Source organism: Delphinus delphis, chromosome 4, assembly GCF_949987515.2.
Source record: "Delphinus delphis chromosome 4, mDelDel1.2, whole genome shotgun sequence".
Lineage (NCBI taxonomy): Eukaryota > Metazoa > Chordata > Mammalia > Artiodactyla > Delphinidae > Delphinus > Delphinus delphis.
Window position 1 is genome coordinate 96,066,329 of NC_082686.1, and position 16,587 is coordinate 96,082,915.

At 37.0% G+C, this 16,587-nt stretch overlaps 1 protein-coding gene and 1 non-coding gene across 6 annotated transcripts in view; both read left to right on the forward strand.

Annotated features, from left to right (window-relative positions):
* PHC3 (polyhomeotic homolog 3) overlaps positions 1 to 16,587 on the forward strand; it is an 85,505-nt gene that overhangs the window by 55,665 nt on the left and 13,253 nt on the right. For 3 of the 5 annotated variants that reach the window (XM_060011163.1, XM_060011164.1, XM_060011165.1), the window contains 4 exons: positions 5,274 to 5,433; positions 10,995 to 11,109; positions 14,342 to 14,474; positions 14,566 to 14,797. In XM_060011163.1, the coding sequence (XP_059867146.1) occupies positions 5,274 to 5,433; positions 10,995 to 11,109; positions 14,342 to 14,474; positions 14,566 to 14,797 (640 nt within the window). Of the gene's footprint in view, positions 1 to 5,273; positions 5,434 to 10,994; positions 11,110 to 14,341; positions 14,475 to 14,565; positions 14,798 to 16,587 lie in introns of those variants that run through there. The other 2 variants (XM_060011166.1, XM_060011167.1) reach the window with 1 other exon arrangement.
* LOC132425195 (U6 spliceosomal RNA) lies at positions 13,583 to 13,689 on the forward strand. The gene has a single exon (XR_009519388.1). It is a non-coding gene; the product is annotated as a U6 spliceosomal RNA (small nuclear RNA).

Here is a 16,587-nt window from a genome sequence, read left to right on the forward strand (position 1 = left end):
ATTTCATTGCTTGTGATTGGTCTGTTTATATTTTCTATTTCTTCCTGGTTCAGTCTCGGAAGGTTGTGCTTTTTAAGAATTTGTCCATTTCTTGCACATTGTCCATTTTCTTAGCATATAGTTGCTTGTAGTAATCTCTCATGATCCTTTGTATTTCTGCAGTATCAGTTGTTACTTCTTTTTCATTTCATTTCAATTATATTGATTTGAGTCTTCCTTTTTTTCTTGATGAGTCTGGCTAATGGTTTATCACTTTCGTTTATCTTCTCAAGAACCAGCTTTAAGTTTTATTGACCTTTGCTATTGTTTTCTTCATTTCTTTTTCATTTATTTCTGATCTGATCTTTATGATTTCTTTCCTTCTGCTAATTTTGGGGTTTTTTTTTGTTCTTCTTTCTCTAATTGCTTTATGTGTACGGTTAGGTTGTTTATTTGAGATGTTTCCTGAGGTAGGATTGTATTGCTATAAACTTCCCTCTTAGAACTGCTTTTGCTGCATCCCATAAGTTTTGGGTTGTCGTGTTTTCATTGTCATTTGTTTCTAGGTATTTTTTGATTTCCTCTTTGATTTCTTCAGTGATCTCTTAACCAAGAGATTTAGTAGTGTATTTAGTAGTGTATGGTTTAGCCTCCATGTGTTTGTATTTTTTACAGATTTTTTCCTGTAATTGATATCTAGTCTCATACTGTTGTGGTCAGAAAAGATACTTGATACAATTTCAGTTTTCTTAAATTTACCACAGCTTGGTTTGTGTCCCAGGATATGGTCTATCCTGGAGAATGTTCCATGAGTACTTGAGAAGAAAATGTATTCTGTTGTTTTTGATGGAATGTCCTATAAATATCAATTAAGTCCATCTTGTTTAATGTATCATTTAAAGCTTGTGTATCCTTACATTCATTTTCATTTTGGATGATCTGTCCATTGGTGAAAGTGGGGTGTTAAAGTCCCCTACTATGATTGTGTTACTGTCGATTTCCCCTTTTATGGCTGTTAGCATTTGCCTTATGTTTTGAGGTGCTCTTATGTTGGGTGCATAAATATTTACAATTGTTATATCTTCTTCTTGGATCGATCCCTTGATCATTATGTAGTGTCCTTCTTTGTCTCTTGTAGTAGTCTTTATTTTAACATCCATTTTATCTGATACGAGAATTGCTACTCCAGCTTTCTTTTGATTTCCATTTGCATGGTATATCTTTTTCCATCCCCTTACTTTCAGTCTGTATGTGTCCCTAGGTCTGATGTGGCTCTTTTGTAGACAGCATATATATGGGTCTTGTTTTGGTATCCATTCAGCCAGTCTGTGTCTTTTGGTTGGAGCATTTAATCCATTTACATTTAAGGCAGTTATCGATATGTATGTTCCTATTACCATTTTCTTAATTGTTTTGGGTTTGTTATTATAGGTCTTTTCCTTCTCTTGTGTTTCCTGCCTAGAGAAGTTCCTTTAGCATTTGTTTTAAAGCTGGTTTGGTGGTGCTGAATTCTCTTAGCTTTTGCTTCTCTGTACAGGTTTTAATTTCTCCTTTGAATCTGAATAAGGTCCTTGGTGGATAGAGTATTCTTGGTTGTAGGTTTTTCCCTTTCATCACTTTAAATGTGTCCTGCCACTCCCTTCTGGCTGTCAGAGTTTCTGCTGAAAGATCAGCTGTTAACCTTATGGGGATTCCCTTGTATGTTATTTGTTGTTTTTCCCTTGCTGCTTTTAATATTTTTTCTTTATAATTAATTTTTGATTAATATGTGTCTTGGCGTGTTTCTCCTTGGGTTTATCCTGTATGGGACTCTCTGCGCTTCCTGGACTTGATTGGCTATTTCCTTCCCCATAATAGGGAAGTTTTCAACTATAATCTCATCAAATATTTTCTCAGTCCCTTTCTTTTTCTCTTCTTCTTCTGGGCCCCCCTATAATTTGAATGTTGGTGCATTTATTGTTGTCGTAGAGGTCTCTTAAGACTGTCCTCAATTCTTTTCATTCTTTTTTCTTTATTCTGCTCTGCGGTAGTTATTTCCACTGTTTTATCTTCCAGGTTACTTATCCGTTCTTTTGCCTCATTTATTCTGCCATTGATTTCCTTCTAGAGAATTTTTAATTTCATTTATTGTGTTGTTCATCATTGTTTCTTTGCTCTTTAGTTCTTGTAAGTCCTTGTTAAACGTTTCTTGTATTTTCTCCATTCTATTTCAAAGATTTTGGATCACCTTTACTATCATTACTCTGAATTCTCTTCCAGATAGACTGCCTATTTCCTCTTCATCTTTTTGGTCTGGTGGGTTTTTTCCTTGCTCCTCCATCTGCTGTGTGTTTCTCTGTCTTCTCATTTTGCTTAACTTACTGTGTTTGGGGTCTCCTTTTCACAGACTACATGTTCATAGTTCCCGTTGTTTTTGGTGTCTGCCCTCAGTGGCTAAGATTGGTTTAGTGGGTTGTGTAGGCTTCCTGATGGAGAGGACTGGTGCCTGTGTTCTCGTGGATGAGGCTGGATATTGTCTTTCTGTTGGGCAGCACTGCATCTGGTGATGTGTTTTGGGGTGTCTGTGACCTTATTATGATTTTAGGCAGCCTCTCTGCTAATGGGTGGGGCTGTATTCCTGTCTTGCTAGTTGTTTGGCATAGGGTGTCAAGCAGTGTAGCTTGCTGGTCATTGAGTTGAGCTGGGTCTTAGCGTTGAGATGGAGATCTCTGGGAGAACTTTCACTGTGTGATATTACGTGGAGCCGGGAGGTCTCTGGTAGACCAGTGTCCTGAACTCAGCTCTCCCACCTCAGAGGCACAGGCCTGACCCCCAGCCAGAGCACCAAGACCCTGTCAGCCGCATGGCTCAGGAGAAAATGGAGAAAGAAAGAAAGAAAGAGAAAGAAAGAAAGGGAGGGAGGAAAAAATAAAATAAAATAAAGGTATTAAAATAAAAATCTTTAAAAAATTATTAAAAATAAAAAACTAAAAAGTAATAGAAAGAAAGAAAGAAGAGAGCAACAAAACCAAAAAACAAATCCACCAATGATAACAAGCACTAAAAACTATACTAAAGAAAAAAGAAAGAGAGAATGGACAGACAGAACCCTAGGACACATGTTAAAAGCAAAGCTATACAGACAAAATCACACAAAGAAGCATACACATACACACTCACAAAAAGAGAAAAAGGGAAAAAAAATATGTATTTAAAAAAAAAGTAAGCGAGCAGCCAAATCAATAAACAAATCTACCAATGATAATAAACTCTAAATAGTAAACTAAGGTAAACATAAAATCAGAAACAAATTAGATGCAGAAAGCAAACCCCAAGTCTACAGCTGCTCCCAAAGTCTGCCACCTCAATTTTGGAATGATTCGTTGTCTATTCAGGTATTCCACAGATGCAGGGTACATCAAGTTGATTGTGGAGCTTTAATCTGCTGCTTCTGAGGCTGCTGGGAGAAATTTCCCTTTCTCTTCTTTGTTCGCACAGCTCCCGGGGCTCAGCTTTGGATTTGGCCCCGCCTCTGCGTGTAGGTCGCCAGAGGGCGTCTGTTCCCGCTCAGACAGGACGGGGTTAAAGGAGCAGCTGATTAGGGGGCTCTGGCTCACTCAGGCCGGGGGGAGGAGGGGCACGGAGTGCGGGTGAGCCTGTGGCGGCAGAGGCCAGTGTGACGTTGCACCAGCTTGAGGCGTGCCGTGTGTTCTCCCTGGGAAGTTGTCCCTGGATCACAGGACCCTGGCAGTGGCGGGCTGCACAGGCTGCTGGGAGGGGAGGTGTGGATAGTGACCTGTGCTCGCACACAGGCTTCTTGGTGGCGGCAGCAACAGCCTTAGCGTCTCATGCCCGACTGTGGGGTCCATCCTTATAGCTGCAGCTTGCGCCAGTCTCCGGAGCTTGTTTAGGTGGTGCTCTGAATCCCCTCTCTTCGTGCACCCTGAAACAATGGTCTCTTGCCTCTTAGGCACGTTTAGAGTTTTTCCCGGACTCCCTCCTGGCTAGCTGTGGTGCACTAACTCCCTTCAGGCTGTGTTCACTCAGCCAACCCCAGTCCTCTCCCTGGGATCTGGCCTCCGAAGCCAGTGCCTCAGCTCCCAGCCCCTACCTGCCCCGGTGGGTGAGCAGACAAGCCTCTCGGGCTGGTGAGTGCTGACCAGCACTCATCCTCTGTGCGGAAATCTCTCCGCTTTGCCCTTTGCCCCTAATTCTGTGTTAGTGTGTGGAAACTTTTCCTCCTTCACAGCTCCCTTCTGGAGGTGCAGTTCCCGTCCCTATTCTTTTGTCTCTGTTTATTCTTTTTTTTTTTTTTTGCCCTACCCAGGTATGTGGGGAGTTTCTTGCCTTTTGGGAGGTCTGAGGTCTTCTGCCAGTGTTCAGTAGGTGTTCTGTAGGAGTTGTTCCACGTGTAGATGTATTTCTGGTGTATCTGTGGGGAGGAAGGTGATCTGTGCGTCTTACTCTTCCGCCATCTTGAAGGTCTCCTCCTCCACCTGCATACTTTTAACATTAGTTCCCTTTATTTTTTTTTTATGTATGTATGTATGTATTTATTTTTGGCTACATTGGATGTTCATTGCTGCGCGCGGGCTTTCTCTGGTTGCGGCGAGCAGGGGCTACTCTTCTTTGTGGTGCGTGGGCTTCTCATTGCGGTGGCTTCTCTTGTTGCAGAGCCCAGGCTCTCGGCGCACAGGCTTCAGTAGTTGTGGCACATGGGCTCAGTAGTTGTGGCTTGCAAGCTCTAGAGCACAGGCTCTGTAATTGTGGTACGTGGGCTTAGTTGCTCTGTGGCATGTGGGATCTTCCGGGACCAGGGCTTGAACCCATGTCCCCTGCATTGGCAGGCGGATTCTTAACCACTGTGCCACCAGGGGAGTCGAGTTCCCTTATCTTTAAAATGCATATGATAATGATCTATCCTGAGGAGATAATCCTACAAATAAAAAGCTTTGTGCATGAAAAATAAATCTTAAAAGTTATTGCAGGAAAAAAATATATTAAAGGTACTGGCTCATCAAAATTTATTACTGATTTTTTAAAAAACTTTTTAACCTACCTGCCTAAACTAGGACCCTTGGTTCCATTTGACTGAGACTTTGAAGCATCCATACTGCTCATGGACTGCAGTATAAAGCATTTATGTTCAGGTTGCCTAACCTTTTCTCAAGGAATAAAGCCCTTAATGAATGGATCTGATCAGTCGTACAAGTAAATTATCACAGATACCATTCGTTTCAAGAGATTTTTAAACTAAGTTGTTTTTGAAAATCCTTTAAAAGATTATTTTATTTTGTTCTGTCTGTCTTTTAAAGGTGAGTCGTTCATCTCTGCTGATTGAACAGCCTGTGAAGAAAAGGCCTATTTTGGATAATCAGGTGATAAATTCCGTGTGTGTTCAGCCAGAGCTACAGAATAATGCAAAGCATGCAGATAATTCATCTGACACAGAGATGGAAGACATGATTGCTGAAGGTTTGTGGATTTTTCTTTAAGATGCCCTTTAACTTTGACTTTGATTGTTTGAAATAAGACATGGGTATTTATTCCACACAGATTTTCACTTGGAAGTATTTACTTTTTTTCTCATATAATGTATTATTTGACTAAAATAGTGGGAAAGCTAATCAGACTCTTAATGGTCATATAATTAAAATAGCAAGATTGGTGTTAATTTGTATACTATCAGTTGGACATTTGAAGGAGTGTGGTTGGGAAAAGCTCCATTATATATGAAACTAATTCAGAATTTTAGGATCAAAACAACCAATTCTCTCTCTTAAGCAGACTTAAGTAAATGACTGTTTTACTGAGTTTGCTTAAAAATTTAGAGCTTCTGGGTTGTTTGGTTTTAGACTTTATGTATTCAGATGTTTGATATCAGGTGGCTATTACAGTTGTGTTAAGGACGTAGTCTTCAATCAAAAGGCGATTAAGTTTGTTCATAGAGGAAAATATCACTAAATCTTCTCAGTGTCAAAGAATTTTTTTTATAGACCTTATTCTAATAGTGAATATTCCATAAAAGTCAAGTGGTAATGCAAAGTGACTTCAGGAAAACAAACACAAATAAATGCAAAAATGATATATTTTACTTTTTATTGATTCTGATCATGGCTCTGCAGTTGATACCATTCAGTTTAATTAAATAGCATTTAATATAGTCAGAGCTCTGTAATAGTGAATTAATTAATATCTGTGTCTAAGTAATTATCCTCAATATATTAATATATTTCATCTAAAATTAATTTATTCATTTTGTAAATATTTATTTAGCATATATTATGTGCCTGTACTTTGCTAAAATTAAGTAAAAGAGCATGCTGGTAAGCAAAATAGATACTGACTTGGCTCACAGTTTTCCTAATTCTTAAGAGGAAGGCACCTCTGTCATTGTGGTAATTTATGAACTGTTGCAAAGTATTTATCACTGTTTTACTTCTTATTTGAATAGCGAAGAGTATGATAGTAGTATAAAATTTTTTTACTGCTAACTTACGTTGAGTTCAATTTGATTTTTTTTTCATTTAAAAGAATGTTAAACATGAAAATTTTCAAACATACATACAATTAGAGAGAACTGTATAATGAATCCCAACTCACCCAGATGCAACATTACCCAATTTTAAACATTATTTTGCCACACCAGCTTCATCCATCCCTTTTGGTTTTTTCTCCCTATGTTCCCCCCTTATCGCTTTCTCTGTTGCTTTTTCTCTTTCCCTTTTCTCCCTTTATTCCTCTGTTTAAAAAAAGATCATGGTTCTTATTGTATTTTGCTAGTACATGCTTCAGTGTGCATCTATAAAAAGTGTACATTTTAATGCTTTGTCACACAAAACAACATTAATAACTGTTTGGTGTCATCTAGTACCTGGTCCATATTCAGATTTCCTCAGTTGTATAATTGCTTAAATTGTATAAATGTTCTTTTATAGTTATTTTGTTCAAGTCAGGATCCAAACAATGTCTACATTTTGCCCTTTGTTGTTATGAATTTAATTTCATTTAATTCCTAAATACTTGCTTTTAGTTATGCATACTATTTATTTGAGAAAATTTTTCATTTGAGATAAAGAGGAGTAAAGATGAATGTGCAGGGTTTTTTTTTTTTCTTGTCTATAGAATAAGTGTATAAACAAAAGTTTACTAGGCTAATAAGCATATGTAATCTGCTCTCTTGTGTGCACATATTGGAGAAAAATGGAAAACTGCTTAGGAAGCTTCATAGCATATTTTGTGATGCTCATGGTTTATAATACAATTAAAACATATGCTGGACTATGCTGGAACCTAGAGGAGCTTTTGATCTAGTAGGAAGTAGCAATCTCCACAACAGAAAGATAACTAAGGAGCAACATATGGTAGGTATTAAATGAATTATTATAGACAGTAAGAACTTGGCACGTTAAAACTGGGTGAGATTATTGCCAGTTTGGTGAGTTTTCTGTAGAGATGGGATTTGACCTGGGTCTTGGCTGGTAAAGCATAGATTTAAGATAACAGGAATAACCTTTCAGGTTAGCATACCATGAATAAATGCACAAAAGATGTGCAAGTGCTAGGTAACTTCAGGAGGGGGCAGTGAAGAGTAGACAGTTGGGTTAGAGAAGTAGTGGGTAGTAAGGCAGTCAGATTCTAGCATACTTTGATATTCGACTATGGCGTTAGGAGTTATCTTGCTGTCAAGAGGATGGTTACTGAAGATTTTTTAGGCGGATGACACAAAAAAGAGTGTTTTTGGAAACTCTGCTGGTCACAGGTAGGAGCAGTGTAGAGGTTTGGCATGTAATTGATACCTGTAGTCATGGTGGGAAGAGGAAGACAAGGCAAAGGGTAGTTTTAAAGAACAAGATACCAGAGTAAGGAAAAGGGAGATTTAAAGATGATTAATCTATGCAATGAATAATAAATAAGCCGTAGAGATCTAATGCATGGTATAATGAGTATAGACAACAATATTATACTATAATCATCAACCATGCTAAGAGACTTAAACTTAATTATCCCAGTGACTAAAATGATAGGATAAAAATGTAATGTGATAGAAGTGCTCAATATTGCTACAAAGGCAGTCATATTATAATATATAAATGTATCAAGTTAATGTATTTTACACCTTAAATTTACACACTGTTTTATGTTAACTATATTCAGTTAAAGAAAGATTAATCTATTTCATAGTAGAGATATATTTACTGAAAATGTGTCAAATTTTAAAATACTTCATGATTTCCCAAGGTAATTTTATAAAGTGTTTCTGTTACTGTATACTTCGGTGTTTATGGGAAGTATTACAGGGTGAAATGGTGAGGTCACTTGTTTAGTGGCTTTGGTTGTAGTAGTATATACAGTTTAATTCAGTATGAAAAACAATGTAAGGATTATTCTTTTTTTAAAGGATAAACTATGTCTCTATTTGGACTGGTTCTATAACCAGAATCTCCAACCAAAATGTGATTTACCAAAATATCTTATGTCTTCCCTGGTAAATCATTACACTGATCATGGTTTCTATCTCATTGCCTCTCTTTGCTGCTGATCATCACATGATCTCAAGTCTTCAGGAAAATTGAAAAGTAACTCCTCCTTGCACAGAAAAATTGGGGATCTCTGTTAGTTAGGATATGTGTTTGGCCACTCCATTAGAGACCCAGAATAATACCTGATGAAATAAAGTTTAATATTCTCTGACATAGTCTAAAGGTAAGCAGTGCAGGGCTCCATTGTGTTGGGCAGCTGAGCTGTCAGTGGCTCTGCCATCCCTAGAACGTTGCTCACATTTCCAAGATAGCTAATCTTCATGATCCCATTCTAATTGTAAGATGGGAGAAAGGGCACTACCTGGAATTTGGTCAGAAACTGGCCACACATGGGGCAGAAACGGTACTTTTTATTCTCAGTGGCCATATTCCTAGCTAAATACTAGGATTTTGTTACTGTGGGAGAACAGTGAAGACTGGATAGTAGGGAAGTGCCAGCTGTCTCTGCCATAGAATCCCATCTTTATTAGCTAAAGCAATAGTTTTTTAAACTTACTTGGCTCTGTAATTTTTTATTTACAAATGTGAAAAAGTAGCCTTGGTAACATTACCAGATTTGTTGAAGTTTTGACCAAATATTAGAACTGGACTTTTTTGAATCTGTTAATATTCCTCTCTTCTTTATGAGAAGTAAAACTGATGTTCTATTTTTGTCAGGTTGTTAACCCTTAGACTATACCTGTTTGGGATCTCCCCTCTCTCACCAGCAAAAACATTTCCTTCTCCTTCATAAGGTATTCTAACCTGTTAATCAAGTGTTGCATATTATTATGTTAATTAATACAAACTTTTGAAATAAAGCTTTCAGTATAAGTCAAAACGGAACCAGTTGACAAATGGGCTCTTTGGGGCTGGATTGGTGGCAGTGGTGGTCGAATGAGAGGTTCTGTCTCCGGTACAGGCTTATCAAGGTCAGATCTGGTTACAAGCCTGACAGCGTAAAAGCAATACTCCTGGAAGTATGACACTAGGTCCCAGGGATGTGGTGAGGGGCACAACTGTGTGAAAGCCATCTCTAGGTCATTGGAAGGAGCAGTTTTTACTTTACTTGCTTTGAGACTCTTTTGTTCCTCATTGCTACTAAATAGATGAGTTTTGTTTATGAAGACAGTCTTGAGAATTTCCTTGAGATGATCACTTGCTAGTTTATGATTTGATTGGTCATGACAGTGTATTTGGATGTCCCTTGGAACTTCAAATATTTCACAGTGTGTTTTTTAGTTCTTGCTGCCTTCACTTAATTTAGCACTTTGCTGTTTGCTTCTCCAGTAACACTGGGATAATGTGATGCTTGAATGTACTGAGTACATGTCATCCATGTCTACATTTCAGAGTCCCTTTCTTCATCTTAACAAGTCTTGCTTAAATGAATAACATAGAAAAGCACATATGGAGCTCATAGCTAAAAGCTTTAGTTAGTGGAGTTCTTTTTTTGTATATTTTATGTGACTCAGCATAGGAATCATGACGATGCATGAAAATGGCAAAATATGGTGGATTTAAGAATTTAACAGTTTTCATTGAAGTATTTCTTAAGCACTTATTACAGGTCTTAGTACTCTTAGTTCTTATGTGGAAAATAGGAAATGGAACTGTCACTTTTTTATGCCTGCTACCTATTGGGCATTCATGTAATCTTCACTGCAATTCTTCGGGAAGGGTATTTTAAACTCCAATTTACAGATGAGAAAACTGTGGGTCCTGAAGATTAAGTTGCTTACTTACAGGTGACTGCTGCTGCTGAATACTTGAGGATTTAGGTGGGAAGTTTCTTTGGGTCCTGTGGTATGACTTGAAAGTTATGGATATAGAGGTGGAGGGAAGGACATTCTCATTTAACAGAGAAGCACCCTGACAAAAAGGAGCAGAGGTTAGAAGTTACAAAACCAATGGTGATTTTGAAGGTAAATGTAAATTACTTTGTTTTAATATGATAAAACTAAAAGGGACTGTTTTATAATTACATAAATACATCTTTATATATTCTGTTGTACATTGCAGATCTTTGAGAGTGTTAACTGTTTTAAATGCTCCTCTGAAATCAGACATCAAAATTTTACCTTCTTTTTGGATTCATCCTCATTTTTTCCAGTTAGAAGTGTGTTCTTTGCTATATATATTGTACATAGCACAATGTATCAAAATTCATATACTACCTGATGCTTTTTGAAAGGTAGTGACGTTGTTTTATTTTGCACATTTTAGGTAGGTTGGATTCTTAGCAAAATGAACCTTTAAAAATGTATTGCTTATTTATATAGAGAAAACTCCATAAAATATTTTTATGCAGGAGCAAGAGGGAATTGGTGGAAGTGGTTGTTTTGGGGGGCTTTGCCTTGCCAAAGTGGCTATGGATTGAAAAGTTAAAAGACCATTCCTTTTAAGTTTCCTGGAGGGTCTGAACTCTAGCAGCATCCAACCAATGTAGAAGCTAAAAGAAAATTTGCCACGATTAAAGTTTTGGAAGTTTTTTCTTTGTTTTCTTCTTTTTAGAGGCATTAGAAGAAATGGACAGTGAGTTGCTCAAGTGTGAATTCTGTGGAAAGATGGGGTATGCTAATGAATTTCTGCGGTCAAAACGATTCTGCACTATGTCGTGTGCCAAAAGGTATTTCTGTTCTCTTGAATTTCCTAGAGCACAAGCCAACAACTGCTGTAACAAAACCAAAAAACTTGTAGAGTTTACCATTAGTCAAAACTAGATATTATAGAGGAATGATATCAAATAGGCATTATTTGGAGCTACTTTGCTATTTAGTTGTTAACTTTTGCTCCATGAAAACTGCATATTCATAACACATACAGCATAATCTAATATTGAAGTGGCAATCTTCTGGTGGTAAGAATATGCTTAGGAGAACCCCTCCTGTGAATAGACTACTAGTCCTTAAGGTGTCAAAACAATATTTGTTTTATCAATATTGAAATACCTGGATTTACTTTGTTATATTTTTAAATGTTTCATTTCTTTTAACCATATCCTGTTTATTTTAGGTTTCTAAGTGGGACAGCTATAGCATAAGTTCTCCACATTGTTATATTATCTGACAACAAAATGGCCTGTCTTCTAAACCTGCATTTTCAATAGTAATGTTATAGGTGAATAGTATTACTATCAAAATTTTTAGTATCTTCATTGATCTAGTCGCAAGTTTAGTTTACATTAAAGAACACCCCTCTAATTCTGATTATAAATCCTAATTATAGGTATTTCCCACCAAAGGTGAAGTGTATGCACAGATTGATTATTTTGAAATTTGTTTTCTATTCCAAAAGTTATTATTCTCTCAAAGAATTTAAGAACTTAAAGATTCATCCAGGGAATTTCTTGCTTGAATACATTATTTAGTATGGTGCCCCAAAAATATACTTAGTAAAACTTAAGTTAAATAACTAGTAGAAGTATTTTCCTCTAAAAATGGGTTATTGGTTTTTCAGTTGTCAATCTGTTATTCAGATATTCTTTCATGTTATTGATAGTCCTAATCAAATTATGTAACTCCTATTTTAACTTAGGAGTTTTTCCAGTTTGCATGTACTACAAGAAAGAATAGTGGCTCTCTGATTCTAAGGGATTAAAAACTGAGGGAGAAGGATTGCCTTTCAGAATATCTTAAACTTCTTGACTATTTAGAAATATTTCAGGACATTTAACACACTACGATCACTCTTCTCCCAGAGGTGATTGCTCAGTTGTCCTGTTATTATACCTTTAGGCGAAGCTCTTTAGAGGTTTAGGGGTCCTAACGTAGGAAAATGCAGACGAGAGAAGAGCAAGGAGGAGAGGATAAATTAGGTCTCACCTGAGAACTGCAGTTTACATGTCTGCCTAGCTATCTGTCTAAGATATCTAAATATTTAGGGACTAAATAGCAAGTGTAAAGTTAGTCTCTCTTCTCTGTTCTGTAGTCAGCTAGGAAAGAAGTTTTGTCAGTTGATGTGAATGGAAATCAGAAACCTTTAGAGCTGAGTCCACAGATGAGCATAATGAACACAGGAGGAGCTTGTTGAATTGTTTTAGGGTAAAATGAAGTGACCATCAGGACACTTTTCTTTTTTATATTTTTAGTGGAAAAATAGCCTATTCACTCTCATAGTAGTCCTTCTACCTCCTGATATTTTCATAAAACATAGGTGAGGAAATTCTTGTCATTTCCCTGAAAAATCATCTTAGAGCAAAAGAGTTTTGAAAATAAGAAATTACAATGGCAGTTTTATGTGTGAAAAAAGAGGAACTGTGTATATTTTTCTTAGCCTTTGTGTAGCTTTTCAGAAATTTGTATCTTGGATCATCTCTTTTCACTCTTCTTTCTAGGGAAGGGGTTGGCAAACTATGCCCAGGCTAAGTCCTTTTTGGAGCCTATTTTTATATGGTTCCTGAACTAAGGATAGTATTTAAATTTTTAGGTGGTTGAAAAAGAATCAAAAGAATAACATTTTGTGACACCTGAAAATTACATAAAATTCAAATTTAAATGTTACTAAATAAAGTTTTATTGGAACACATCCATGCTCATTCATTTTTTTTTTTTAAATATATTTATTTTTGGCTGTGTTGGGTCTTTGTTGCTGCTCACAGGCTTCCTCTAGTTGCGAGAGCGGGGGCTGCTTTTCATTGCAGTGCGTGGGCTTCTCATTGTTGCAGAGCACAGACTCTAGGCATGCAGGTTTCAGTAGTTGTGGTGTGCAGGCTCAGTAATTGTGGCTCGTGGGCTCTAGAGCGCAGGCTCAGCAGTTGTGGCGCATGGGCCTAGTTGCTCCGTGGCATGTGGGATCTTCCCAGACCAGGACTTGAACCTGTGTCCCCTGCATTGGCAGGCGGATTCTCAACCACTGTGCCACCAGGGAAGTCCCCATGCTCATTCATTATTGTCTTTGGCTGCTTTCATGTTACAGTTGCAGAGTTGAGTAGTTGTGCCAGAAACTTGTGTGGCTTACAAAGCCTAAAATATTTAATATCTGGCCCTTTATAGAAGAAGTTTGCCAGCACCTGTTCTAGGGTGTTGGAACTAAGTAAATGGCATAGGACTCTTTTAAGCTGTTATCATGCTTTACAAAGGTCTACATTAAAAATTTTTAGAGTGCTCACTTCGACAGCACATATTCTAAAATTGGAATGCTACAGAGAAGATTAGCATGGCCCCTGCACAAAGATGATAGGCAAATACATAAAGTGTTCCATATTTTAAATATATATATGTTAAAAATGTATATTTAAAAATATTAGACAGTAATCTTTCAGCCAATTTTAAAGAATTATATATATTTGAATTTCCTGAATTCCTGAGACCCATGAATTCCTTGTGGAACTTTGAAATCTCAACTTTACCTTTTCATTCCTTCATTTTAGTTTTATTTGAAAAATATTTTACTAGCCATTTGAGATTTCCCCCTCTCTACTATATTAACCTCTTTTTATTAATCTCTTCAGAAATGATTACCTGGAAAAATAACAATTGGAACGTTTAAATAATTAATTCATAATTTATTTTCTCCTGGAATCTTGAATTATCTTGCAGCTAGAAAAATGAGTTATCCTCTGTATTTTGCAGAGAGTTTCTATCACGCTGTTATTAGGAGAAAATATCAATACCTTGTTATAGGTGTCCAGTATTATATTGAGAGCTATATTATGATGTAAAACGAGGCCAGTTTTTTTTTTTTTTTACTGTTAGCGTAAGTAAATCTATTGAACACTATGGTTTACTTTCTGAGGTATTACAGACCATAATGAAATAAATGGCACTTTCTGATTCACAACTGCATTTTAAGGTCATAATTAGTTACTAAATGGAGTGTCCCATACATCATTTAATTTTTTTCTTACTTGAATTTCTTAGGTACAATGTTAGCTGTTCTAAAAAATTTGCACTTAGTCGTTGGAATCGTAAGCCTGATAATCAAAGTCTTGGGCATCGTGGCCGTCGTCCAAGTGGCCCTGATGGGGCAGCAAGAGAACATATCCTTAGGCAGGTCTGTAGAAACTTTGATTCAATGTACAATACCCTTTTCAGAAATACAAGGAAAGTGCAATGCTGTATTTTACCTGTACTACATTTTCCAGCTTCCAATTACTTATCCATCTGCAGAAGAAGACTTGGCTTCTCATGAAGATTCTGTGCCATCTGCTATGACAACACGCCTGCGCAGGCAGAGTGAGCGGGAAAGAGAGCGTGAGCTTCGGGATGTGAGAATGAGGAAAATGCCTGAGAACAGTGACTTGCTACCAGTTGCACAAACGGAGCCATCTGTATGGACAGTTGATGACGTCTGGGCCTTCATCCATTCTTTGCCTGGTATGTGATTCACCACTTTGGCCTTAATATTTGTCTTGTGCTCACACAGAGGAATGACATTAGATCCATCCACACCTATTGCACAAAAGGGTTGGAGAAGTTCTATGTATATGTACTCATTAAATGGCATTTGGTATTGAAATGTGATCTGTCTCCTCTTGCTTATTCCCTCAGCACAACTGGGTATTTTCTCATACCCCCCAAGTCGATAAAAACTGACTAGTCCTGCTTCTGCTGTGACACCTCAGCCGGTGAAGAGATTAAAGGTGCTCTCTTCTCTTCAGTCTGATTTCTCTCGAGAGGTCAGTAGAGAGATTGAGTCAGACACTTCTTCCCTTCTGCTCTTCCAGTTTTCTATTCTATTTCCTCCTTATTTCCTAATTTAACCTTTTTTAAATGAAGTAAGAGAGACTATAATTTTTTTTTTTTTACTCTTTTGAAAGCTAATCAGCACCTTTTGTAATATAAAAGTTTGGCTTCTTTAAAAAAAGAAAAGCTGTTTCTTTTAAAGGAGGCTGCATTCTTTGATTCTTTGCAGTAAATAGACATCAGGAATACTTCTGAAATTAAGTAGACAACTGAAATTCAGTTATGATATTCCATTCCAGTAGGGTTACTTTCTTATTTATGTTTTCTGCTCTCTCATTTGGTACTCTTTCCATCAGCTTAAGTCATTATGTTCTTTATCTTTTTTCTTTACTACAACAATAATCTTTTATTTCCACTTTCTCTAAGGGGCTGGCTACTGAAGACAGCTGCACCTTTGCTTATCATGAGACCCACACTGCTATATATGTTAAGACAATATATATATTTTAAATCAGCAAACCTTTATCATTCACTTTGACCTTATGAATATAGAAAATAAGGTTTTAAAAATATTTGTTCCATTTTGGTTTTTCAGTGAATCTATCATATCTCTTGACACAAGCTTTCCAGAAAAATACATCCCCTTTGAACTTGTCTACAGACTTATTAAAATTAATCCAGCTATTTTTGCTAATTAATCTTTCTATGAAGGTGACCACTGTCTCAGAAGCAAACTTACAGCTAAAGTGTTGGGAGTTCCCTGGTGACCTAGACGTTAGGATTCATCGCTTTCACTGCAGTGGCCCGGGTTCAATCCCTGGTTGGGGAATCATCCCACATGCCGTGTGGTGCGGCCAAAATACAAAAAATAATAATAATAAAAATTAAAATAAATTAATTAAATAAAGTGTTGTATGAGTGAAGAAAGTATATTCAGAAGTATTCTGCTTTTTAAAAAATTCCTGGCTTGTGATGGGTTGACTTAATGAACTTCCGATTTTATGGTGGTACAAAAACGATACACATTCAATAGAAACTGTGCTTTAGTTTTGAATTTTGATCTTTTGCTGGTGATATGAAGCACAGTACTCTCTCCTCAGGTTGGGTAGGGCAGCTCCCAGTCAGCCACGCTGTCACGAGGGTAAATAGCTGATAGAACCACTCTGTACCCACGCAACTCTGGTTTTCGCTTTCAGCACAGTATTCAATAAATTACTGAGACATTTAACACTTTATTATAAAATAGGCTTTGTGTTAGAAAATTTTGCCCAACTTACAGTAGGCTAATGTAAGTGTTCTGAGGACGTTTAAGGTAGGCTAGGCTAAACCATGATGTTCAGAAGGTTAGGTGTATTAAATGCATTTTCGACTTGATGTTTTCAACTTACGATGGGTTTGTCAGGATGTAAGTTGAGGAAGATATATGTACAGAACTCTGAAATTTTATTAAATTATTGTTTCAATAGCTTGTTTTAGAAATG